Below are 27,123 nucleotides of genomic sequence, written 5' to 3'. Positions count from 1 at the left end.
CCGGGTGCTTTCCATCAGGGTCAACCGTTTGGAACTGGGAATGAAGGATTGGGTAGTTGGCTGGGGGATCTGGAGGATCAACCAGAAACTCTAGCACCCTGTTTGCAGGAGTCAAATTCTGAGCAGCAAGGTCTCTATTTGATGTTGGATGAAAACGCTTCTATGTGCAGTATGGCAAAAAGACACAGTTATTGTCACTTTTCTCTGTGCCACTTAGGCCTAATATAATCAGAGCTAAACATTTCTTATTTGTTATAATTCTATGTGTTTTTGTTTTCATGTTTTGTAGACCAAAGGTCTATATTGAGCAGAAGGCTCTGGACACCATAGCCCACCTGTGTGACGGAGACGCCCGGGCGGGGCTAAACGGGCTCCAGCTGGCTGTTCAGGCCCTGGTGGGTGCAGCCCATCCTGGCCAATCAGGATCTGGCAGTACCCCACAGGACATTGTGGTGCAGGAGGAGCATGTGAAGGAGGGCCTTCAGAGGTCCCATATCCTCTACGACAAAGCAGGTGAGCCCAATGGTTCAATAAAAAATAGTATAGTAGTCGCACACCTATCATACTACTAGGTGCATGGAGAAAAACTGTACACTAAATTGAAACTCCAGCACACTGATGATCTTGATGCTCCTCAATGGTTCAACCATAACATACATTATTTTCTATTGATTCAACTGCAGTCAGTGGACATTTACATTTTCCTAGGTTGTTATTGTACACTGCCCCTCACTGGACTGACAGACATTTAGATGACAAATGATGTCACTTGTCATGATTCAATTTGATAATTACAGAGTGGTGACATCCTGTCTGGTTGGCTTTACAGCAGCTGCCCTGTCAGCTCATGGGAATGGATGGCAAAATAAGCCTGTGAATAGTTTAGGTGTGTTTCAGAGGTCTCTGGTGGAATGGGGAATGTGCTGTTGTGTGGTGGTCCTATCAGGAGAACTAACTTTCCCTTTGCTCTGAGTCTGAGAGATGCAGCCAGATCCAGCCAAAGAACACCGTGCCCTTTAACACGTACAGTATACTCTTTCAATATGCCCTGCTCTACATTAGCTGAATCAGGCCAGGCCAGACGGCTAGCGCTAATTAGGTTAAAACCCTCAGACAGTGACTGTATCATTGATGTCACTGTGGTGCCAGCCTGCCAGGTGCTATTGGTGCCCACTGCCCTTGATTGATGCTTTAGAAGCAAGGGCTGGTTGTTGTGAGTGTCATCTTACTGGAATCAATGAATAACCAGAATATGTTAGTCAGAAGACACTTAGGAGATTGATAGACTTCTTGGTGTGGTCATAGATAACGTAGTACCCGCCATAACTCTTATATTATGTGCATTAGTGTCTGAAAAGGGAAGGTGAGGGGACTTGATCACAGTCTCTTTTAACCTCTGCCTTAAGCCTTATCCAATATAGCTGTGTCAACACACTAATTTGTATTTATTTATTTGTATTTATTAGGGATCCCCATTAGCTGCTGCCAACTACTCTTCCTGGGGTCCAAACATATTAAAGCACTTACATTACATATAAAACAAAAGATAAAACAGTACATTTTATAACATAATTGCACCACTATATATCCACAATACAAAATGTTTAATGCCACCATACAACAATATCACAATGTGTGCGTATGCATGTGTCTGTACCTTTGTGTGTCTCTTCACAGTCCCCGTTGTTCCATAAGGTGTATTTTTACCTGTTCTTTTAAATCTGATTCTACTGCTTGCATCAGTTACTTGATGTGGAATAGAGTTCCATGTAGTTATGGCTCTATGTAGTACTGTGCGCCTCCCATAGTCTGTTCTGGACTTGGGGACTGTGAAGAGACCTCTGGTGGCATGTCTTGGGGGGTATGCATGGGTGTCCGAGCTGTGTGCTAGTATTTTTAACAGAATCCTCGGTACATTCAGCTTGTCAACACCTCTTACAAAAACAAGATTGAGATGCATGTCATTAATGTTAGCTCTCCGTGTACTTTTAAGGGCCAGTCCTGCTGCCCTGTTCTGAGCCAACTGCAATTTTCCCAAGTCCGTCTTTGTGGCACCTGACCACACTACTGAACAGTAGTCTAGGTGCGACAAAACTAGGGCCTGTAGGACCTGCCTTGTTGATAGTGTTGTTAAGGCATAGCAGCGCTTTATTATGGATAGACTTCTCCCCATCAGTTACTGTTGTATCAATATGTTTTGACCATGACAGTTTACAATCCAGGGTTACTCCAAGCAGTTTAGTCACCTCAACTTGCTCAATTTCCACATTATTCATTACGAGATGTAGTTGAGGTTTAGTCCCGTGTAGCTCAGTTGGTAGAGCATGGCGCTCGCAACGCCAGGGTTGTGGGTTCGATTCCCACGGGCGACCAGTATGAAAATGTATGCACTCACTAACTGTAAGTCGCTCTGGATAAGAGCGTCTGCTAAATGACTAAAATGTTTAGGGTTTAGTGAGTGATTTGTCCCAAATACAATGCTTTTAGTTTTGGAAATATTTAGGACTAACTTATTCCTTGCTACCAATTCCGAAAAGAACTGTAGCTCTTTGTTAAGTGTTGCAGTCATTTTAGTTGCTGTAGTAGCTTACGTGTATAGTGTTGAGTCATCCGCATACATAGACACACTGGCATTACTCAAAGCAAGTGGCATGTCGTTTAGTAAAGATTTAAAAAAGTAAGGGGCCTAAACGGCTACCCTGGGGAATTCCTGATTCTACCTGGATTATGTTTGAGAGGCTTCCATTAAAGAACACCCTCTGTGTTCTGTTAGACAAGTAACTCTTCATCCACATTATAGCAGGGGGTGTAAAGCCATAAGTTTTTCCAGCAGCAGACTATGATCAGTAATGTCAAAAGCTGCACTGAAGTCTAACAAGACAGCCCCAACAATCATTTTATCAGCCACAACTAATGGCTCAGGATGTGGGCTAATGCCTCAGGATGTGGGCTGGGATATGGAGGGTTTAGTGCTGTTTTGCCAGCTCATATGGTCATTGTCACGCCATACAATGATGCTAAGATGGGACAGACAGACAGGACCAGGCTAGAGCATCACCACAACAGTGGGTTAATTGGCCTGGGGGGACTGGGGGCCTCCAGAGACAATCCAGAACCTAAGTAAGCCTATGGGGTTAAAGGAGCTAGCCAAATTAAAATCTAACCAGACTTTCCTCTGAAGATGCCCCAGAAATGATTAATATACGTTAACTATACAACAGGAACACAAATATAGCCTAGACCCAACTCAGCAGCCTCTTAATTGTTATGTCAAATCTAGCTGGACATACAGGATGGATGGTTTTACCAGCTATAGGTCTAACTGTACATTTACATTTACGAGCGCAAGTAAACACGAAAAGGAAAAGGACATACCAAGTAGACAATGGATCCACTATCAGAGAGATCAACTCACTTACCACGCATTGTGCGAGTACCCTCTCATTCACACAATATGCCATTTAGCAGACGCTTTTATCCAAAGCGACTTAGTCATGTGTGCATACATTTTTACGTAGACGCCAATAAGATCCTCTTCCCTACCTCCAACATGGACAACCTAGCTCTGCACTCTACTGGAGAACTTAAAATCCAACTCCAGAGACTGAGAGAAAGAGACTAGTTTGTTCCTGCATGGCACCACTCTTAGTGAGTATTGGCGCAACAAGCGCATTCCAAGAGGACTGAGAATACAGAAGGAGCCTACAATAGGGAAAAACGACAACTTTAGTTCAGAAATGGGTGAAATCCTCAACAAATGTTCTTTAGATTTTAATGCTATTAATCATTGAACATGTGTCGAAGGAAGTAAAAGAGGTTGAAGTTAAGATCAGTGAACATAAGGTTATAATGAAGGAGATTCTAGGCCCAAACTTCACAGCCATAGACGACTCAATCAACCAGTCCATTGGGAAATACAGAGACTTCCTACAAGCAACAAAGATCAAGAAATATCAATGAAACACAGAGGACTACCAGCTCAACCAGGTCTATGCATGGGAAGGCCCAAGGATGGGAGCAACGAGAGGTCAAACATTTTGGGTAGCCTTCCACAAGCTTCCCACAATAAGTTGGGTGAATTTTGGCCCATTCCTCCTGACAGAGCTGGTGTAACTTAGTCAGGTTTGTAGGCCTCCTTGCTCGCACACGCTTTTTCAGTTCTGCCCACAGATTTTCTATAGGATTGAGGTCAGGGCTTTGTGATGGCCACTCCAATACCTTGACTTTGTTGTCCTTAAGCCATTTTGCCACAACTTTGGAAGTATGCTTGGGGTCATTGTCCATTTGGAAGACCCCATTTGCGACCAAGCTTTAACTTCCTGACTGATGTCTTGAGATGTTGCTTCAATATATCCACATAATTTTCCTTCCTCATGATGCCATCTATTTTGTGAAATGCACCAGACCCTCCTGCAGCAAAGCACCCCCACAGCATGATGCTGCCACCCCCGTGCTTCACGGTTGGGATGGTGTTCTTCGGCTTGCAAGCCTTCCTCCTTTTTCCTCCAAACATAACGATGGTCATTATGGCCAAACAGTTCTATTTTTGTTTAATCAGACCAGAGGACATTTCTCCAAAAAGTACGATCTTTGTCCCCATGTGCAGTTGCAAACCGTAGTCTGGCTTTTTTATGGCGGTTTTGGAGCAGTGGCTTCTTCCTTGCTGAGCGGCCTTTCAAGTTATGTCGATAGGACTCGTTTTACTGTGGAAATAGATCCTTTTGTACCCGTTTCCTCCAGCATATTCACAAGGTCTCCTTCCTGAGTGGTGTGACGGCTGCGTGGTCCCATGGTGTTTTTACTTGCGTACTATTGTTTGTACAGATGAACGTTTGGAAATTGCTCCTAAGGATGAACCAGACTTGTGGAGGTCTACAATTTTTTTTCTGAGGTCTTGGCTGATTTCTTTTGATTTTCCCCATAATGTCAAGCAAAGAGGCACTGAGTTTGAAGGTAGGCCTTGAAATACATCCACAGGTATACCACCAATTGACTCAAATTATGTCAATTAGCCTATCAGAGGCTTCTAAAGCCATGACATCATTTTCTGGATTTTTCCAAGCTGTTTAAAGGTCACAGTCAACTTAGTGTATGTAAACTTCTGACCCACTGGAATTGTGATACAGTGAATTATAAGTGAAATAATCTGTCTGTAAACAATTGTTGGGAAAATTACTTGTGTCTTGCACAAAGTAGATGTCCTAACCGACTTGCCAAAACTATAGTTTGTTAACAAGAAGAAATGTGTGGAGTGGTTGAAAAATGAGTTTTAATGACTCCAACCTAAGTGTATGTAAACTTTCGACTTCAACTGTACTTTGAACTGGCGCAAAGTGGGAGATGCTGTTAAGAAACACTGGCATGTTTTATCATTGGACCCAGCTTTTCCAGCTGAATTTAAGAATCCACCACTTATTGTACATAGGAGAGGTCGCAATTTACCCGATAAATTGGTACATGCCAACTGCCAGCCACAAAAGAAAATGAGCCAGGCTCTTTTACGCTCTCTTCCGAATGGTAGCTATAAATGCAGAGGTTGCGCACAGTGCAACAATATGATGAAATGTGAATATTTCTGCCACCCACATACAGGAAAATGGTTAACACATACATCTACATGATTAAATGTCCATGTGGGCTTTGTTATGTAGGTAAAACCTTTCGTCCTCTCAAACAGAGAATTAGTGAACATAAAAGTTCAATCAAGAGAAAGCATGACATTTCTACCTTAGATTTTGTGGCATAGAGAACGTTAAGATATCAGACAGGGGAGGTGATATAAATAATACTCTGAGCAAAAGAGAATGCTTTTGGATTTTCACCCTCCAGACATTATGTCCTAAAGGTCTTAATGATGAAATGCCTATGTATGTTATGTTGTAAATGTGAACATGAATTAATGCCACCATTTCAGATTACTCTGACGTTTTTCTTGCGCTGTAGCGAATGATTTATGAACACTTGCTTGGTGGGTCTATGTCCTCATTGTGGTTTTACAGACGTGTTTGATGCGTTTTATGTACACACTTTGTTGGAATATTTATGAAATGCACATTGTTATATTTGGTAACACTTATTTTCCCTCGACTCCAACCCCATTCGATGCATTGAACGGATGTGGGTGGTGCTATGTCTACTTAAGGGAGCTAATTTTTTTAATTTAACTCACAAAAGCTCTGACGAAGGCCTTGAGGTTGATACGTAAAGCTTATTAAAGAGCAGTGATACTATCAAGAGCAGTGTGCAGGTTTCTTATTTTTTCTGATCTAAAAAAATAAATGACTTGGGTCAACCAGGCTTTTGTCTGGATTTGTTTCTAAGCCCTCTACAGTTAACCAGTAACCTTTGTGTATTGCTTTTTGCTTTGGAAAGCTGCCAGTGAAGCTCTGCCCAATTTAGGCCTCATGTCACTCTGAGTAGCAACTATCTCTGATTCAGATGGTATGGGTGTGGACTGGAGGGAGATGGATGGAAAACCATAGGGACAGCTTGGCAACAAACCCACCCCTCCCATGGATCACGAGGGATCAGACCTGCATTCAAATAGTATTTTTTTTGTTCTTACAAATAGGCTACAAGATGGGGCAAGGGTTTGTACTTTTAGGACTATTTCATTTCTTCCATTGTGCCTGTAAAACTCATATAATAGTATTTGAACCCAGGTCTGCTGATACAGGTAGAAATATTCTAAGAAACATATGGTCCCGTGTGGCTCAGTTAGTAGAGCGTGGAGCTTGCAACGCCAGGGTTGTGGGTTCGATTCCCACAGGGGACAAGTATGAAAATGTACGCACTCACTAATGTAAGTCGCTCTGGATAAGAGTGTCTGCTAAAATGACTAAAATGTAAGACTACAAGACATCCCTTCCACTGGCCCTCTTATATAACAGAGATTCAGCTGTTGGCAGGGCAGAGATTTAGTGTATGCTGCTTCTCTATGGGGCTCTACCAGGGGGGATGAAACTTTCCCTCAGCTTGACTAATAAAATAGAGGTGTGTGTGTGACGACGTTGGGGATTGGCCCGGGGGGGTACTGTTACTAAAACAAGGCGATAACACACCACCTGGACAATGATCTGTCTTTAGAAATATCATTAGTATTATTTATATCTTTATGGATCCGTCTTATTTTTCTTCATCCTCACCTAACCCCTTCCCTCCCCACTTGTTGTTGTGTTGTGTTATATGTACACTACATGACCAAAAGCATGTGGACACCAGCTCGTCGAAACATCTCATTCCAAAATCATGGGCATTAATATGACGGTGCCACGTTGAAAGTCACTGAGCTCTTCAGTAAGGCCATTCTACTGCCAATATTTGTCTATGGAGATTGTATGGCAGTGTGCTCGATTTTATACACCTGTCAGCAACGGTGTGGCTGAAATAGTCAAATCCACTAATTTGAAGGGGTGTCCACATACTTTTGTATATATAGTGCATTTCTATGGATTTCTATTTCTGTCTATATCTATATGGTTATTTTCCCACCCATCCACCCATACTTTGTTGTGTTTGTTATATTAAGGTGAGGAGCACTATAACTGCATCTCAGCGCTGCACAAATCAATGAGGGGCTCCCACGAGAACGCTTCCCTCTACTGGCTGGGCCGCATGCTGGAGGGAGGAGAGGACCCTCTGTACGTGGCTCGCAGACTAGTCCGCTTCTCTAGTGAAGACGTGGGTGTGTGATACTATTTTGTCTTTTTTTTTTTTGTCTCTGTTTACATCAAACCATTGTTGTTGTTTAATCAGTTATTGTGATTGTTGACCCAATTACATAAACCATTGCATTGGCGCACCCTCAGAAAAAACCGGAAGGAGGAGGATGTGCTTTTTTTTTTAAACCATGTTGTTCAAGCACTAATTACCTGTACCAAACTATTATGTCAACAAATATGATCTAGCATCTTTGGTATCACCGCAGGGGAATCTTATTTTGGCCCTGGCAGCTGTATGCTACTTTCTTTTTTTCTGAGTCTATTTTCCGTTGGTCTGCACCTCGCCAACTTTGTGTTTCTCTAGCGTCTACCTTAATGTGTTCTGTGTCTGTCAGAGCCATGGAAGTCATCCCTTACAACTCAAAGAGGTCTAGACAAGGTTATGGTGTGTTCTGACTGGATGTCCTGTCCATTTTGTTCAGGTATGGCAGATCCCTCTGCCCTTCCCCAGGCTGTATCTGCCTTCCAGGCCTGCCACTTCATCGGGATGCCAGAGTGTGAGGTGAGAAAACACTTAAATCTTGTCACCAAGGTCAACCAAGAGTTGTCCGTATACAGTGGGGGAAAAAGTATTTAGTCAGCCACCAATTGTGCAAGTTCTCCCACTTAAAAAGATGAGAGAGGCCTGTAATTTTCATCATAGGTACACGTCAACTATGACAGACAAATTGAGAAAATAAAATCCAGAAAATCACATTGTAGGATTTTTAATGAATTTATTTGCAAATTATGGTGGAAAATAAGTATTTGGTCAATAACAAAAGTTTCTCAATACTTTTATATACCCTTTGTTGGCAATGACACAGGTCAAACGTTTTCTGTAAGTCTTCACAAGGTTTTCACACACTGTTGCTGGTATTTTGGCCCATTCCTCCATGCAGATCTCCTCTAGAGCAGTGATGTTTTGGGGCTGTCGCTGGGCAACACAGACTTTCAACTCCCTCCAAAGATTTTCTATGGGGTTGAGATCTGGAGACTGGCTAGGCCACTCCAGGACCTTGAAATGCTTCTTACGAAGCCACTCCTTCGTTGCCCGGGCGGTGTGTTTGGGATCATTGTCATGCTGAAAGACCCAGCCACGTTTCATCTTCAATGCCCTTGCTGATGGAAGGAGGTTTTCACTCAAAATCTCACGATACATGGCCCCATTCATTCTTTCCTTTACACGGATCGGTCGTCCTGGTCCCTTTGCAGAAAAACAGCCCCAAAGCATGATGTTTCCACCCCCATGCTTCACAGTAGGTATGGTGTTCTTTGGATGCAACTCAGCATTCTTTGTCCTCCAAACACGACGAGTTGAGTTTTTACCAAAAAGTTCTATTTTGGTTTCATCTGACCATATGACATTCTCCCAATCCTCTTCTGGATCATCCAAATGCACTCTAGCAAACTTCAGACGGGCCTGGACATGTACTGGCTTAAGCAGGGGGACACGTCTGGCACGTCTGGCACTGCAGGATTTGAGTCCCTGGCGGCGTAGTGTGTTACTGATGGTAGGCTTTGTTACTTTGGTCCCAGCTCTCTGCAGGTCATTCACTAGGTCCCCCCCGTGTGGTTCTGGGATTTTTGCTCACCGTTCTTGTGATCATTTTGACCCCACGGGGTGAGATCTTGCGTGGAGCCCCAGATCGAGGGAGATTATCAGTGGTCTTGTATGTCTTCCATTTCCTAATAATTGCTCCCACAGTTGATTTATTCAAACCAAGCTGCTTACCTATTGCAGATTCAGTCTTCCCAGCCTGGTGCAGGTCTACAATTTTGTTTCTGGTGTCCTTTGACAGCTCTTTGGTCTTGGCCATAGTGGAGTTTGGAGTGTGACTGTTTGAGGTTGTGGACAGGTGTCTTTTATACTGATAACAAGTTCAAACAGGTGCCATTAATACAGGTAACGAGTGGAGGACAGAGGAGCCTCTTAAAGAAGTTACAGGTCTGTGAGAGCCAGAAATCTTGCTCGTTTGTAGGTGACCAAATACTTATTTTCCACCATAATTTGCAAATAAATTCCTACAATGTGATTTTCTGGATTTTTTTTCCTCAATTTGTCTGTCATAGTTGACGTGTACCTATGATGAAAATTACAGGCCTCTCATCTTTTTAAGTGGGAGAACTTGCACAATTGGTGGCTGACTAAATACTTTTTTCCCCACTGTATCTGCCTCTGTTAAATATCAGCTCTTTACTATGTTGTGGATACAATAAAGACAGAGAAATTGGATTTTACCTGAGTAACTCTTTATTTTCTGACCCTGGTATCCGGTATGCCTTTTGATATTTGGCCATATCAAAACGCTAATAAAGGTCATTCTCTCTCTACTCCCTTTCTTCTTTCCTCCCCTCGCTCCTTCCTTCCCTCCCACCCTCAGGTGATCTTGGCTCAGTGTGTGGTGTACCTGGCCAGGGCTCCCAAGTCGGTAGAAATCTACAAGGCGTACGATAACGTGAAGGCCAGTCTGAGGAACCATAAGGGACCCCTGCCCTCTGTTCCCCTGCACCTTCGCAACGCCCCCACCAAACTCATGAAGGACCTGGGCTATGCTAAGGGCTACAAGTACAACCCTGCCTTCAGTGCCCCTGTGGAGCAGGACTACCTGCCTGAGGAGCTCTGGGGCATGGACTTCTTCACCTGGAACCCCTCTGACCCATAACCTCTGACCTTTGAGGTTGACACATGACCTCTGGCATCTGAGGTCAAGGTTACTATGAGGGTTAGAATGCTAAAGCTTCCATTGTTGTGCTATGAGGACCTCTGAAAATGCTGCTGGATCTAACACGAATTGAACACTTATGCCTAAGACTAATTTTGAGTTCAATGTTATCACTTTGTTAAATAAATACATTTAATCTTGTATTGTAGATTGTTACCATTATGTTGATATATTTTGTCCAATAGACTGTTATAAATAAACAGGAACAGTAATTAACACCTTTTATTATAATGCATTTTATCATCTAGGATTTACACTGAGTGTACAAAACATTAGGAACACCTTCCTAATATTGAGTTTCACCCCCTTTTGCCCTCAGAACAGCCTCAATTCATAAGGGCATGGACTCTACAAAGTGTTGAAAGCATTCCACAGGGATGCTGGCCCATGTTGACTTCAATGCTTCCCACAGTTGTGTCAAGTTGGCTGGATGTCATTTGGGTGGAGGACCATTCTTGATACACATGGGAAACTGTTGAGTTTGAATAACCCAGCAGCGTTGCAGTTCTTGACAGACTCAAACCGGTGCGCCTGGCACCTACTACCATACCCCATTCAAAGACGCTTACATCTTTTGTCTTGCCCATTCACCCACTGAATTGCACACATCCATGTCTCCCCTTCATCTACACTGATTGAAGTGGATATAAGAATTGACATAAATAAGGGATTATAGCTTTCACCTGGATTCACCTGGTCAGTCTGTCATGGAAATGTTTTGTACACTCAGTGTATATGGGGAGTTTATTCCCCATTTTGAGCCATTGTCTGCAAATAAAAGATACATTACATTAAAGGTCATCCTATGCAGTACCACTTGTTTTACACCAACTCACTTAACCATCCATGTGTTGTTGCACCAGTTCTGCTGCACCACGGTACAGTCAGTTAATTCCTACAAGTTCTCAGGTGCCATTATTTCAACTACATTTGAAGTCGGAAGTTTACATACACTTAGGTTGGAGTCATTAACTCGTATTTCAACCACTCCACAAATTTCTTGTTAACAAACTATAGTTTTGGCAAGGCAGTTAGGACATCTACTTTGTGCATGACACAAGTCATTTTTCCAACAATTGTTTACAGACAGATTATTTAACTTATAATTCACTGTATCACAATTCCAGTCGGTCAGAAGTTTACATACACTAAGTTGACTGTGCCTTTAAACAGCTTGTCATGGCTTTAGAAGCTTCTGAAAGGCTAATTGACATCATTTGAGTCAATTGGAGGTGTACCTGTGGATGTATTTCAAGGCCTACCTTCAAACCTAGTGCCTCTTTGCTTGACATCATGGGAAAATCAAAAGAAATCAGCCAAGACCTCAGAATTTTTTTTGTAGACCTCCACAAGTCTGTTTCATCCTTAGGAGCAATTTCCAAACACCTGAAGGTACCACGTTCATCTGTACAAACAATAGTACGCAAGTATAAACACCATGGGACCATGCTGCCGTCATACCGCTCAGGAAGGAGACGCGTTCTGTCTCCTACAGATGAACGTACTTTGGTGCGAAAAGTGCAAATCAATCCCAGAACTACAGAAAAGGACCTTGTGAAGATGCTGGAGGAAACAGGTACAAAATGATCTATATCCACAGTAAAACGAGTCCTATATCGACATAACCTGAAAGGCAGCTCAGCAAGGAAGAAGCCACTGCTCCAAAACCGCCATAAAAAAGCCAGACTACGGTTTGCAACTGCACATGGGGACAAAGATTGTACTTTTTGGAGAAATGTCCTCTGGTCTGATGAAACAAAAATAGAACTGTTTGGCCATAATGACCATTGTTATGTTTGGAGGAAAAAGGGGTGCGCTTGCAAGCCGAAGAATACCATCCCAACCGTGAAGCACGGGGGTGGCAGCATCATGCTGTGGGGGTGCTTTGCTGCAGGAGGGACTGGTACACTTCACAAAATAGACGGCATCATGAGGAAGGAACATTTTGTGGATATATTGAAGCAACATCTCAAGACATCAGTCAGGAAGTTAAAGCTTGGTCGCAAATGGGGTCTTCCAAATGGACAATGACCCCAAGCATACTTCCAAAGTTGTGGCAAAATGGCTTAAGGACAACAAAATCAAGGTATTGGAGTGGCCATCACAAAGCCCTGACCTCAATCCTATAGAAAATGTGTGGGCAGAACTGAAAAAGCGTGTGCGAGCAAGGAGGCCTACAAACCTGACTCAGTTACACCAGGTCTGTCAGGAGGAATGGGCCAAAATTCACCCAACTTATTGTGGGAAGCTTGTGGAAGGCTTCCTGAAACATTTGACCCAAGTTAAACAATTAAAAGGCAATGCTACCAAATACTAATTGAGTGTATGTAAACTTCTGACCCACTGGGAATGTGATGAAAGAAATAAAAGCTGAAATAAATCATTCTCTCTACTATTATTCTGACATTTCACATTCTTAAAATAAAGTGGTGATCCTAACTGACCTAAGACAGGGAATTTTTACTATAATTAAATGTCAGGAATTGTGAAAAACTGAGTTTAAATGTATTTGGCTAAGGTGTATGTAAACTGTATGTGATCTTATTCAGCAGCTACACAGCCTAGGCCTGAGGCTTCATAAGTTATGAGTCATAACTCACCTGACTGATCCAAGGAATGAATGAGCCAACGTGGGTGAAGACAGTAGGTTTTTGGGGGGTGTTGCAGCCTTTACCATTCACATGGCTGGTGACCCCCCTGGACGTACCACCTACATTCTCTGCCCTGACAGTTCAGGAGCCCCACCTGAGTAACCCTGGGGAGACACAAGAAGATGGAAAGAAGCCAGTAGCCACATTGAAAATAATCTGAAGTATGTCTGATGTTACTGCATACACAAGTCACAGAAAAACGTACTGTACACAGTTAGTAGTTGAGATGATAACATCTAGATATAATGTTTGACTAAAACATAATTTAAAACTTTGCTTACATCTGTATACGATCACGTGTGTCTCTATTATGCGTGGGAATACTTGGGAACAGATTTCATACATTAAAATCACTTGGAGCTGATTTCCTGGTGTTTTTAAAGTATTTTATATCCAACAATAAAATATGGGGGTCCAAATAAAACCACCCGCGGACCGCCAGTTATGTTTTCCATCAGAATATCTACATTGATTTAGAAGCTAAGTGGCATTAGAGGCCTACAGAATGCCTAATAAAGTGAGACAACAGTTGAAGTAAACAATCAGTATTTTACATTTACATGGGCACCCGTTTGAGTCTTACAGTAGAGGCGCCCCCAGCCTGTGACGTAGCAGGGCTGGTTGTGGGTAAGGATGGCATCAGTTTATGGAAGGCAGGCCAGCTGGAACTTGTCATTGATCATAGCACTCCTCTCCAGCTTCAGGAGGGCAATGTCATTCCTATAATGTAAAAGAAAAAACATCAAGGACACCACTGTGAGGGTCTCATGACTCAGCTTCAATCATGATCATCAATACAATATGGGCTTTCTGTTAATGGAAATTTAGCCAAGTAACCTAATCATCACAGTACAGTACAACATGTTTTATCCTGTGGCACACTGCCAGTTAACACTGTCTGCCATTACTTATTCAGCTGCATGTCTATGAAAGTGACTCTGGTTAGTCACTCTTCCCATTGACACAGTGGTGATATCGCAGAAAAAGTTTACAGACATTTTTATTAGAACCTGTTTGCACTATACTGTATGCCTGAGCAAATCATGAGGTCCTTGAATGTCTCTTTCTTACCCACAGAAGACACAATTATCGCTCCAGTCAGGATGGAGGATCATCTTTTCCACCATGATGGACTGCTCATAGCCTTCCTCTGTCTTCATGTCATGCTCTACCAGGATCAATCTGTACATGTGCAACCTGGATCAGAACAGATGGAAGCACACAGGTGATAAATAAATCTAGAAGTCATATTGTATTTTGAATTAAAGTTAATGTTTCCACACTGAACAAAAATATATAGCAAAATGTAAAGTTGTTGGTCCCATAGTTCTTGAGCTGAAATAGAAGATCCCAGAAATGTTCCATACGTACAAAATCTTATTTCTAAAAAATGTTGTGCACAAATGTGTCTACATCCCTGTTAGTGAGCATTTCTCCTTTGCCAAGACAATCCATACAGGTGTGGCATATTAAGAAGTTCATTAAACAACATGATCATTACACAGGTGCACCTGGTGCTGGGGACAATAAAAGGCCCGTCATTGAGAGCAGGTTGGGCAAAGCACCACATTTTTAGCCTGTTTTGCATGTTCTTTTGGCATTAATGTCACATATCAGTTTTCAAACTATGTAAAAAATAAAATAATCATCATCATTGAGTTAATAAAGTCTACATACAAACATCTTTGCTTTGTTGAGTAAGGCAGCTCCAAAATGCAGGTGTTTCAACCTAGCTCAGTATTTCTGTGGTGGTGGTGGGGCAGCCAGCAGAAAATACAGAGCGTAGGGGTTGGTAATGTTCTCTAGTTGCGCCATGATTGGCTCAGTGTTCTGTCACTTGTTACAGGAGGGGGTCACAGTTCTGGAGCGACCCACTAGGTGTCATCCTCCGACAACCTTAGGCATCTCCTCACTCACAGTCTGAACTAATTATTATCTTATTGGTGTCACCTGTGTCTACCTGTTCACCTGTGTATTTATGCCCTCACTTCCCTGTGTTCCCTTGCTCTGTTTTCTCTGTTAGTTTCTCGATGCCAAACAGTACTAATCAGTGTCTGATCGCGAGACGTATGTACAGGTTCTTGAGAAGCATTCTCCCTGTTTCACTGTTGTTTTCAGTCGTAGTTAGTATTTCATATGTTTGCTGTCAGCCTGTTTTTGGAGACCAATTTGCTTCTCCTTTATTTTATCATGACAAGTCCGTTATTTTGTATCCTGGTTTTGGGACCACCAGTAAAGATTCTTGTTTCACCATCTCTGCCTACTGTCTATCCTGCACCGCACCTGGGTCACACCTCATACCAACCCTTACAGTCACTCATGGGGAAACTACGTCAGTGCCAAATCTAAGGGTAGAGCTCGAAAATTCAAGCCCCTTGGGTGCTGCCATAGAGTTACATTAGAAGTGCCCATCCAAGAAGGCTCAAGGTCATTGGCCACAGATAAAATGACGTCAAATCACGGTATATCTACAGTAGCTTTGATTGGACTGATCATGTCAACATCATACTTTCAAAATCTTAGCTAGCAGTCATCATCATGAATCAAGTTGACAATCTACTGGCAAATCCTTTTTAATTCCTTGTCATATGAAGAGAAATAATAAAGAGAAATTATAGATAAAACGTATCGGTGCTCATCGGCCATTGGAAAAACATTACACAACAAGTTGGAAATCGCAAATTCAACAATGAGTGGTTTGGAAGGAATCAGTGGCAAACTGCAAGCACTACAAAGCAATCACTAGCCTGCTGTTCAGTGGAGTGGGTGTGTGGTCCAAGTCTGGGTTTAAAGGTCTCTTTTCCAAGCTTAAAATTATAAACATTCAACATTGCCCATGCTGTCAATCCAGCATGATTTCTGCCGCGCTCAAAACAACTGTTAACTCGGAACTAGGTAATCTGACTTCAGTGAGTTCAAGACAACTGGGAACTCTGGGGGAAAAACAAGCTCTGTCAGGGAAAATACGTTTTGAACGGTCATCCAACTCGGAATTGTAAGTCGGGAACTCTGGCCTCTTTCTAGAGCTACGACCTGAAGATCACTGACGTCATCATGATTCAACCTTGTTTTTTTTCAGAGTTCCCAGTTGTCTTGAAAGCACCATAAATCCAGAGAGTACCGGACTTTGATGACAAAGTTTGATGACAAAATTTGCCCACGATGGACCACTGCGCCACCTTCCTGTTCAAGTGAGCACAGCACAACAAAGTGAGTCCAAATATTTATTGTATGCTGCTGCATAAATTATGTAATATGCCAGGGAGATATGTATACTATAGCTAAGAAAGTAATACTAAGTGTATGTTGTGTATTTCGCCTACTGTTCTGACTTGGTGGTGCACATGTAGCCTATAACCTGTTTTAGAGAAAATGTATCATTTATTATTGTAAGAGCTTTCATTGTCTGCTTATATGCCCCCTTTATTTATCCTACGGTTCTGACTTGGTGTACAGGGAGAACACTGTAAGAATGGCCCATGTTCTGAATTCTGTCGCTGTACATTTCAAAAGTGCTGAACAAATAGTTATATTGACTACATCTGTCCTAGCTCACTCATTAATGTCTTAATCGAAATTACGGATGGCCTATTACCCGTTTGTCGTCCCCTTATGCCATAGTTTGTACATCTCAATGATCAATAGAAACCACATTTGTTTAAGCAAGTCAGCCATATTAGCTATGTTTTATTAAAAGGCAGTAAATCAAGCTGAATTAACTGTTTCGCTGCCAGACAAGGCTCCGCTGATAGCCAGGTGTAGCAGTGGTAAGGTGTTGGGACTGCATGTTTGGGATGCTCTGGATTGACATGTACGACAGCGTGTTCCAGTTCCCGCCAATATCCAGCAAATTTGCACAGCCATTGAAGAGGAGCGGGACAACATTCCACAGCCACAATCAATAGCCTGATCAACTCTATGCGAAGGAGATGTGTCTCGCTGCATGAGGCAAATAGTGGTCACACCAGATAATGACTGGTTTTCTGATCCACGCCCCTACCTTTCTTTTAAGGTATCTGTGACCAACACATGCATATCTGTATTCCCAGTCATGTGAAATCCAAAGATTATTTAAATTGACTGATTTCCTTATATGAACTGTAACTCAGTAAAATCTTTGAAATTGTTGCATGTTACGTTTATATTTTTGTTCAGTGTAGCTAACTGTATTGTTGCTTTTCCCGCTGACATGCAAAGCCTATAGTCTTACAGTGCCACATCCTGGCAGAGGTGCAGAAAGAGTATCAGTGTTAGTGTTGCTCATGCTGTGGCCTTGAGATGGATGGGTATGTAAGAGTGTTCCTCCGGGAACATCAGGAGAACACTATGGAAACAGTATTTGGAAGGGTTTCATATACCACCAGGATATATAAGGGTTTTCAATCTGTTTCTGTTTAATCCTCAAATGCCTAGTATGTTACTATATTTGATAGAAATCCTACAGCCAATTTAATGGCATATTGCATGCTGGACGTAATGCAGTGTGCAGCTGTCATGACCCAGTTATCTGTGATGAGCCTACCTCCGCAGGTGGGGAAGAACGACTCAAAAGAAACTTAAGAATAAGTGGCAAACCCAAACATGGCTCTAAACAGTAACATGCTGTCGTCATCGGCAGTCCTATTGTAAGAAACATCTTGGTTGCCGAGGCAAAAACTCTGTGCTATCCTGGAGCACGAGTACAGGACATTACAAGGCTGCTTCCGACCATTCTACGACAGATGCCGGGAGCTGACGACGTCGTAGTCCATGTGGGGTCAAATGACATCAGGAGGGCTAGCTCTGAACTTTTGAAAATGTATTTTAAAGAACAGATTTTAGCATTGAAAGATTGCAAAAAGCGGCCAATTATTTCAGGTCCGGTACCATCGTTGGGCTGCGGGTGTGAAAGATCCAGCAGGCTACTGGCATTACACACCTGGCTCTGTTGCAATTACTTTTAAAGATAACTTTGACAGCTTCTGGAAATAGAAGATGCTCTACAGGAATGACAGAGTCCATCCAAATCATCTTGGCTCCTGGACACGCATTTCAAGGCTGTGTTGAGACAATGACTTATCAAGGACCCAAGACCAGCTCAGTTAATCCCTACCATTCTGTCGCTGAGTTGTCATAATGCTGGAGCAAATGTACATTATCCCAGGAGCCTTGGTAGACACAATTTTAGTAACATAATTTACAGTATGTTCCCCTAACTGCCCTGAATGCATCTGTTGATCCTACAGCTATTGTATGCAGTAATACTGTGCCTATGAACCAGGGTTATACTGTTAGCACTGAGGCGGTGTGCCCTAGTAGGAAGTTCACTGTGTGCAGCTCACCCTGCACGATCAGCTCAAATATAAATAACATGAGCATGTCTACTTCTGATAAGCTTCCCAGTAAAACAATAAAAAACAATCAAGCATACCAGAAAAGTGCTAAAAATAGCCCACATTAACATATGTAGCCTAAGAAACAATGTTCATGAAGTCAATAACTTGCTAGTAACAGATGACTTTCTTATTCTGACTATCTCTGAAACTCACTTAGATAATACCTTTGATGATACAGTAGTAGCAATACATGGTTATAACATCTACAGAAAAGACAGAAATGCCAATGGGGGCGGTGTTGCGGTCTATATTCAGAAAAACATTCCTGTAAAGCTTAGAGAGGATCTCATGTTATATACTGTTGAAGTAATATGGCTACAGGTTCATCTGCCTCACCTAAAGCCCATTATTGTGGGAAGCTGCTATAGACCACAAAGTGCTAACGGTCAGTATCTGGATAATATGTGTGAAATGCTTGATAATGTATGTGATATCAACAGAGAGGTATCTTTTCTGGGTGATTTCAATATTGACTGTCTTTCATCAAGCTGCCCACTCAAGAAAAAGCTTCAAACTGTAACCAGTGCCTGCAACCTGGTTCAGGTTATCAGTCAACCTACCAGGGTAGTTACAAACCACACAGGAATTATTTTATTTATTTATTTATTTCAACTTTATTTAACCAGGTAAGCCAGTTGAGAACAAGTTCTCATTTACAACTGCGACCTGGCCAAGATAAAGCAAAGCAGTGCAGTGCGATAAAAACAACAACAACACAGAGTTACATATGGGATAAACAAAACATACAGTCAAAAACACAATAGAAAATCTATATACAGTGTGTGCAAATGTAGTAAGTTATGGAGGTAAGGCAATAAATAGGCCATAGTGCAAAATAATTACAATTTAGTATTAACACTGGAGAGATAGGTCTCCACAAAATGATGTGCAAATAGAGATACTGGGGTGCAAATGAGCAAAATAAATAACAATATGGGGATGACGTAGTTGGGTGGGCTAATTACAGAAGGGCTGTGTACAGGTGCAGTGATCGGTAAGCTGCTCTGACAACTGATGCTTAAAGTTAGTGAGGGAGATAAGAGTCTCCAGCTTCAGAGATTTTTGCAGTTCGTTCCAGTCATTGGCAGCAGAGAACTGGAAGGAATGGCGGCCAAAGGAGGTGTTGGCTTTGGGGATGACCAGTGAGATATACCTGCTGGAGTGCAGACTACGGGTGGGTGTTGCTATGGTGGCCAATAAGCTAAGATAAGGCAGGGATTTTCCTAGCAGTGATTTATAGAGGACCTGGAGCCAGTGGGTTTGGCGACGAATATGTAGTGAGGGCCAGCCAACGAGAGCGTACAGGTCACAATGGTGGGTAGTATATGGGGCTTTGGTGACAAAATGGATGGCACTGTGATAGACTACATCCAATTTGCTGAGTAGAGTGTTGGAGGCTTTTTGTAAATGACATCACCGAAGTCAAGGATCGGTAGGAGAGTCAGTTTTACGAGGGCATGTTTGGCAGCATGAGTGAAGGAGGCTTTGTTGCGAAATAGGAAGCCGATTCTAGATTTAACTTTGGATTGGAGATGCTTAATGTGAGTCTGGAATGAGAGTTTACGGTCTAACCAGACACCAAGGTATTTGTGGTTGTCCACATATTTTAAGTCAGACCCGCCGAGAGTAGTGATTCTAGCTAGTGCAAGCAGCGTTCGATTGAAAAGCATGCATTTATCTTTTACTAGCATTTAAGAGCAGTTGGAGGCTACGGAAGGAGTGTTGTATGGCATTGAAGCTCGTTTGGAGGTTTGTTAACACAGTGTCCAATGAAGGGCCAGATGTATACAAAATGGTGTCGTATGCGTAGAGGTGGATCTGAGTGTCACCAGCAGCAAGAACGACATCATTGATATACACAGAGAATAGAGTCGACCCGAGAATTTAACCCTGTGGCACCCCCACAGAGACTGCCAGAGGTCCAGACAACAGGCCCTCCGATTTGACACATTGAACTCTATCTGAGAAGTAGTTGGTGAACCAGGCGAGGCAGTCATTTGAGAAACCAAGGCTATTTAGTCTGCCAATAAGAATGCAGTGATTGACAGAGTCGAAAGCCTTGGCCAGGTCGATGAAGACGGCTTCACAGTATTGTCTTTTATCGATTGCGGTTATAATATCGTTTAGGACCTTGAGCGTGGCTGAGGTGCACCCATGACCTGCTTGGAAACCAGATTGCATAGCGGAGAAGGTACGGTGGGATTCAAAATGGTTGGTGATCTGTTTGTTAACTTGGCTTTCAAAAACTTTACAAGGGCAGGGCAGGATGGATATAGGTCTGTAACAGTTTGAATCTAGAGTGTCACCCCCTTTGAAGAGGGGGATGACCGCAGCAGCTTTCCAATCTCTGGGGATCTCAGACGATACGAAAGAGAGGTTGAACAGGCTAGTAATAGGGGTTGCGACAATTTCGGCAGCTAATTTTAGAAAGAAAGGGTCCAGATTGTCTAGCCCAGCTGATTTGTAGGGGTCCAGATTTTGCAGCTCTTTCAGAACATCAGCTGTCTGAATTTGGGTGAAGGAGAAGTGGGGGGGGCATGGGCAAGTTGCAGCGGAGGGTGCAGAGCTGGTGGCCGGGGTAGGGGTAGCCAGGTGGAAAGCATGGCCAGCCTTAGCAAAATGCTTGTTGAAATGCTTGATTATCGTAGATTTATCGGTGGTGACAGTGTTTCCTAGTCTCAGTGCAGTGGGCAGCTGGGAGAGGTGCTCTTATTCTCCATGGACTTTACAGTGTCCCAAAACTTTTTGGAGTTAGTGCTACAGGATGCAAATTTCTGTTTGAAAAAGCTAGCCTTTGCTTTCCTAACTGATTGTGTATATTTGTTCCTGACTTCCCTGAAAAGTTGCATATCGCTGGGGCAATTCGATGCTAATGCAGTACGCCACAGGATGTTTTTGTGCTGGTCAAGGGCAGTTAAGTCCGGGGTGAATCAGAGGCTATATCTGTTCTTAGTTCTGCATTTTTTGAATGGGGCATGCTTATTTAAGATGGAGAGGAAAGCACTTTTAAAGAACAACCAGGCATCCTCTACTGACGGAATGAGATCAATATCCATCCAGGATACCCGGGCCAGGTCAATTAGAAAGGCCTGTTCGCTAAAGTGTTTTAGGGAGCGTTTGACAGTGATGAGGGGTGGTCGTTTGACTGAGGACCCATTACAGACGCAGGCAATGAGGCAGTGATCGCTGAGATCCTGGTTGAAGACAGCAGAGGTGTATTTAGAGGGTAAGTTAGTCAGGATGATATCTATGAGGGTGCCCATGTTTACGGATTTAGGGTTGTACCTGGTAGGTTCCTTGATAATTTGTGTGAGATTGAGGGCATCTAGTTTAGATTGTAGGACGGCCGGGGTGTTAAGCATATCCCAGTTTAGGTCACCAAGCAGTACGTACTCTGAGGATAGCAATCAATTCACATATGGTGTCCAGGTCACAGCTGGGGGCTGAGGGGGGTCTGTAGCAAGTGGCAACAGTGAGAGACTTATTTCTGGAAAGGTGGATTTTTAGAAGTAGAAGCTCAAACTGTTTGGGCACAGACCTGGATAGTATGATAGAGCTCTGCAGGCTATCTCTACAGTAGATTGCAACTCCGCCCCCTTTGGCAGTTCTATCTAGATGGAAAATGTTGTAGTTGGGGATGGACATTTCTGAATTTTTGGTGGCCTTCCTAAGCCAGGATTCAGACACTGCTAGAACAGTGTGCTAACGCAGTGAATAACTCAAACTTAGGGAGGAGGCTTCTGATGTTAACATGCAAGAAACCAAGGCTTTTACGGTTACAGAAGTCAACAAATGATAGCGCCTGGGGAGTAGGAGTGATACTGGGGGCTACAGGGCCTGGGTTAGCCTCTACATCACCAGAGGAACAGAGGAGGAATAGAATAAGGATACGGCTAAAGGCTTTAAGAACTGGTCTTCTAGTGCATTGGGTACAGAGAATCAAATGGGCAGATTTCCGGGCGTTGTAGAATGGATTCAAGGCATTATGTACAGACAAGGATATGGAAGGATATGAGTACAGTGGATGTAAACCTAAGCGTTGTATAACAATGAAAGAGAATTGAGCCGGTCACCGCGTGTATGAGGGGTGGGACAAAGGAGCTATCTGAGGCAGGTTGAGCAGGACTGGGGGCTCTACAGTGAAATAGTACAATAACAATTAACCGAAAGAGAGGAGAAAGGCATAAAGCAATCACAGGTGTTATTCGAGAGAGCTAAAACAACAGCTGGTAATGGCGACGAAAGTTTGGGCTGAGGCTAAACAGATAAACAGGATTGGGTACCGTATAAAGGAACAGTCCAGCAGGCATCAGCTGTATAGCTGAGTGATCATAAGGTCCAGTGAACAGCAATAGGTGAGTCCGGGAGCAGTTTGGTGGTTGCTGCGGCACAGGCGAGCAGGAGGCACGGCTGTTGATTGCATGGCTAGCAGATTAATCTTCGTGGTCGTCACAACGGGAAGCCTGTTGAAAACACATCAGACGATTACGTCGGCAGACCAGTCGTGATGGATCGGCGGGGCTCCTAGTGTCAACACTAGGAAGTCCTGTCCGGTTGACAGAGAGGTAGATAGCCGAGAGATGGGCCTGGCTCGAGGCTAGCTCAAGGGTAACTGGTGCTTGCTTCGGGACAGTGGTGATAGGCCAACAACAACAACAGCCATTTGGTTGCAGCTAGCTAGTTGCGATGATCCGGTGTTAAGGTCCAGTGATTCAGTGATTCCAGCAGAAAATCCGATATGCTCGGGTCTATAGCGCGCTGTGCAGACTGGCATATAATTGTCCAGGCTAGAGCTAATCATCAACATGTATTGATCACATCTTTACTAATGCTGCAGAAATTTGCTTTACATTTACATTTACATTTTAGTCATTTAGCAGACGCTCTTATCCAGAGCGACTTACAGTTAGTGATTACATTTTTATTTATTTTTTATTTTATTTATACTGGCCCCCCGTGGGAATCGAACCCACAACCCTGGCGTTGCAAATGCCATGCTCTATCAACTGAGCTACATCCCTGCCGGCCATTCCCTCCCCTACCCTAGACGACGCTGGGCCAATTGTGCGCCGCCCATGAGTCTCCCGGTCGCGGCCGGCTGCGACAGAGCCTGGATTCGAACCAGGATCTCTAGTGGCACAGTTAGCACTGCGGTGCAGTGCCTTAGACCACTGCGCCATTCAGGATCACAAATCCATCGGATGTAGTGATCACAATATAGTAGCAATATCTAGGAAAACCACAGTTCCAAAGGCTGGGCCTAATATACGTTTTGTAGTGATTTTTATGTTGATGATGTAAAGAATATTTGCTGGTTTGTGGTGTGTAATGAGGAGCAACCAGATGCTGCACTTGACACATTTATGAAATTGCTTATTCCAGTTACTAATAAGCATGTGTCACGCCCTGGCTCTGGGGACTCTTGTATGTTGAGCCAGGGTGTTAGTTTCTTTGTGTAGAGTCTATGTTTCGTTTTTCTATGGTCTGTTCTAGGTTATGTGTTTCTGTGTTGGCCGGGGTGGTTCTCAATCAGAGGCAACGAGAATCAGCTGTTGCTTGTTGTCTCTGATTGGGCACCATACTTAGGCAGCCTTTTGTGCACTTGTGATTCGTGGGATCTTGTTCTGTGTAGGTTTGTGTTTGTTAACCTTAGACTTCACGTATCGTTTTGTTGTTTTGGTTCGTGAGTACCTATTAAAGTATGTACTCATATCACGCTGCGCCTTGGTCCACTCCTTTCGACGATCGTGACAGAAGATCCCACCAATACAGGACCAAGCAGCGTGTCCAGGAGCCAACGCCGGAGGTAACGTTAGTAGATGTCCTCCTCAGTTGGGGGCAGATCACGGAGGAGGAGGCCGTCTGTTACCGGAGGGCGATGAAGGGGGAGACCCAGGCAGGAGAGGAGAAGCGGCGCCAACCGGGCCGTCGTCGGACAGGCGAGAGGCACCCCCAATAAAACAATTTTGGGGGGCACATGGCATGGACGACGGGGCTGCTGGAGGCAGATAAAGGGCGAGTTTGTGGACGAGGAGAGAAGGCCACCAGGTTACTGGGGCCATTGGTCATTAGAGGGAAGGAAAGTGTAGAGGCACGGCGAGAGGTACTGAGGTGTGTTACCAGTCCGGTCCAGCCCGTTCCTGATCCCCGCACAAGGCCAGTGGTGTGTGTTCCCAGTACGGTCCGGCCTGTTCCTGTCCCTCGCACCAAGCCTGTGACGCGCGTCGCCAGCCCGGCCCGGCCTGTTCCTGCCCCTCGCACCAAGCCTGGGGTGCGCGTTGCCAGCCTGGCCCGGCCTGTTCCTGCCCCTCGCACCAAGCCAATGGTGCGCGTCGCCAGCCCGGCCCGGCCTGTTCCTGCCCCTCGCACCAAGCCTGGGGTGCGCGTCGCCAGCCTGGCCCGGCCTGTTCCTGCCCCTCGCACCAAGCCAATGGTGCGCATCACCAGCCCGGCCCGGCCTGTTCCTGCCCCTCGCACCAAGCCAATGGTGCGTGTCGCCAGCCCGGCCCGGCCTGTTCCTGCCCCTCGCACCAAGCCTATGGTGCGCGTCGTCGGCCCGGCCTGTTCCTGCTCCCCGCACCAAGCCTATGGTGCGCGTCGCCAGCCCGGCCCGGCCTGTTCCTGCTCCCCGCACCAAGCCTATGGTGCGCGTCGCCAGCCCGGTCCGGCCTGTTCCTGCTCCCCGCACCAAGCCTGTGGTGCGCGTCGTCAGCCTGGCCCGGCCCGTTCCTGCTCCCCGCACCAAGCCAATGGTGCGCGTCGCCAGGCCGGTCTGGCCCATTCCTGCTCCCCGCACCAAGCCAATGGTGCGTGTCGTCAGTCCGGTCTGGCCTGTTCCTGCTCCCCGCACCAAGCCTGTGGTGCGCGTCGCCAGCCCGGTCCGGCCCGTTCCTGCTCCCCGCACCAAGTCAGTGGTGCGCGTCGTCAGCCCGGTCCGGCCCATTCCTGCTCCCCGCACCAAGCCTGTGGTGCGCGTCGTCAGTCCGGCACAGCCTGTGCCCGTTTCACCGATGCCTGGTCAGGTACCGGTCAGCTGCTCCACACCGGAGCCTAAGCAATCCGCTCCACCGATGTCCAGTCCAGCTCCAGCCAGCGGGGCCAGACCAGACCAGGGGCGCTACGGGGGGGTTGTTAGAGGGTGGTGGTCACGCCTGGAGCCGGATCCGCCTCCGAGGAGGAATGCCCACCCGGCCCCTCCCCTGTTGGGTTTATGTTGGCGCGGTCGCAGTCCGCGCCTTTGGGGGGGGGGGGGGTACTGTCACGCCCTGGCTCTGGGGACTCTTGTATGTTGAGGCAGGGTGTTAGTTTCTTTGTGTAGAGTCTATGTTTCGTTTTCCTATGGTCTGTTCTAGGTTATGTGTTTCTGTGTTGGCCGGGGTGGTTCTCAATCAGAGGCAACGAGAATCAGCTGTTGCTTGTTGTCTCTGATTGGGCACCATACTTAGGCAGCCTTTTGTGCACTTGTGATTCGTGGGATCTTGTTCTGTGTAGGTTTGTGTTTGTTAACCTTAGACTTCACGTATCGTTTTGTTGTTTTGGTTCGTGAGTACCTATTAAAGTATGTACTCATATCACGCTGCGCCTTGGTCCACTCCTTTCGACGATCGTGACAGCATGCACCCAAACTGTTGAATCCCCTTGGATTAATGAGGAGTTGAAAATGTGTATGGTTGAGAGAGTATGTCTATGTATGCGGATGACTCAAAACTATACACGTCAGCTACTACAGCGACTGAAATGACTGCAACGCTTAACAAAGAGCTGCAGTTAGTTTCATAAAGGGTAGCAAGAAATAAGTTAGTCCTAAATATTTCAAAAACTAAAAGTATTGTATTTGGGACAAATCATTCACTAAATCCTAAACCTCAACTAAATCTTCTAATGAATAATATGGAAATTGAGCAAGTTGAGGTGACTAAACTGCTTGGGGTAACCCTGGATTGTAAACGGTCATGGTCAAAACATGTTAATACAAAAGTAGTCTGTCCATAATAAAGCATTGCTCTGCCTTCTTAACAACACTATCAACAAGGCAGGTCCTACAGGCCCTAGTTTTGTCGCACCTGGACTACTGTTCAGTCGTCTGATCAGGTGCCACAAAGAGGGACTTATGAAAACTACAATTGGCTCAGAACAGGGCAGGACGGTTGGCCCTTAAATGTACACGTAGAGCTAACATTAATAATATGCATGTCAATCTCTCATGGCTCAAAGTGGAGGAGAGATTGACTTAATCGGTACTTGTTTTTGTAAGAAGTGTTGACAAGCTGACCCCACAAGACATGCCACCAGAGGTCTCTTCACAATCCCCAAGTCCAGAACAGACTATGGGAGGCACACAGTATTACATAGAGCCATGACTACATGGAACTCTAATCCACATCAGGTAACTGATGCAATCAGATGTAAAAAACAGATAAAAATACACCTTATGGAACAGAGGGTTTTGTGAAGAGACACACACAGGTACAGACACACGCATACGCACACAAACGGTAGCACATGCACTCTACACATGCGTACATTGTAATATTGTTGTATGGTGGTATTATACATTTTGTATTGCTCATATGTAGTGGTGTAATAATGTTATGTGATGTACTGTCTTATCTTTTGTTTTATGTGTGATGTAAGTGCCTTAATGTGTTTGGACCCCAGTCTTACCTGCCAT

At 44.4% G+C, this 27,123-nt stretch overlaps 1 protein-coding gene and 1 pseudogene across 2 annotated transcripts in view; one reads left to right on the top strand and one right to left on the bottom strand.

Annotated features, from left to right (window-relative positions):
- wrnip1 (WRN helicase interacting protein 1) overlaps positions 1 to 10,567 on the top strand; it is a 24,864-nt gene extending 14,297 nt beyond the window's left edge. The window contains exons 4-7 of the mRNA XM_084188024.1: positions 290 to 513; positions 7,529 to 7,684; positions 8,144 to 8,223; positions 10,085 to 10,567. Of these exons, the coding sequence (XP_084044150.1) occupies positions 290 to 513; positions 7,529 to 7,684; positions 8,144 to 8,223; positions 10,085 to 10,366 (742 nt within the window). The 3' untranslated portion in view covers positions 10,367 to 10,567. The remainder of the gene's footprint in view (positions 1 to 289; positions 514 to 7,528; positions 7,685 to 8,143; positions 8,224 to 10,084) is intronic.
- Positions 10,456 to 27,123, bottom strand: LOC311098887 (chymotrypsin-like elastase family member 3B; annotated as a pseudogene). The gene is made up of 7 exons: positions 27,117 to 27,123; positions 17,520 to 17,632; positions 17,288 to 17,298; positions 14,149 to 14,274; positions 13,638 to 13,797; positions 13,027 to 13,171; positions 10,456 to 10,485 (listed from the first exon to the last, which is right to left on the bottom strand). The product of its transcript is annotated as a chymotrypsin-like elastase family member 3B (transcript).

Source organism: Coregonus lavaretus, assembly GCF_964263955.1.
Source record: "Coregonus lavaretus genome assembly, chromosome: 23".
Lineage (NCBI taxonomy): Eukaryota > Metazoa > Chordata > Actinopteri > Salmoniformes > Salmonidae > Coregonus > Coregonus lavaretus.
The sequence above is the reverse complement of the archived record's forward strand: the minus strand, read 5'-3'. Positions and strand labels throughout refer to the sequence as shown.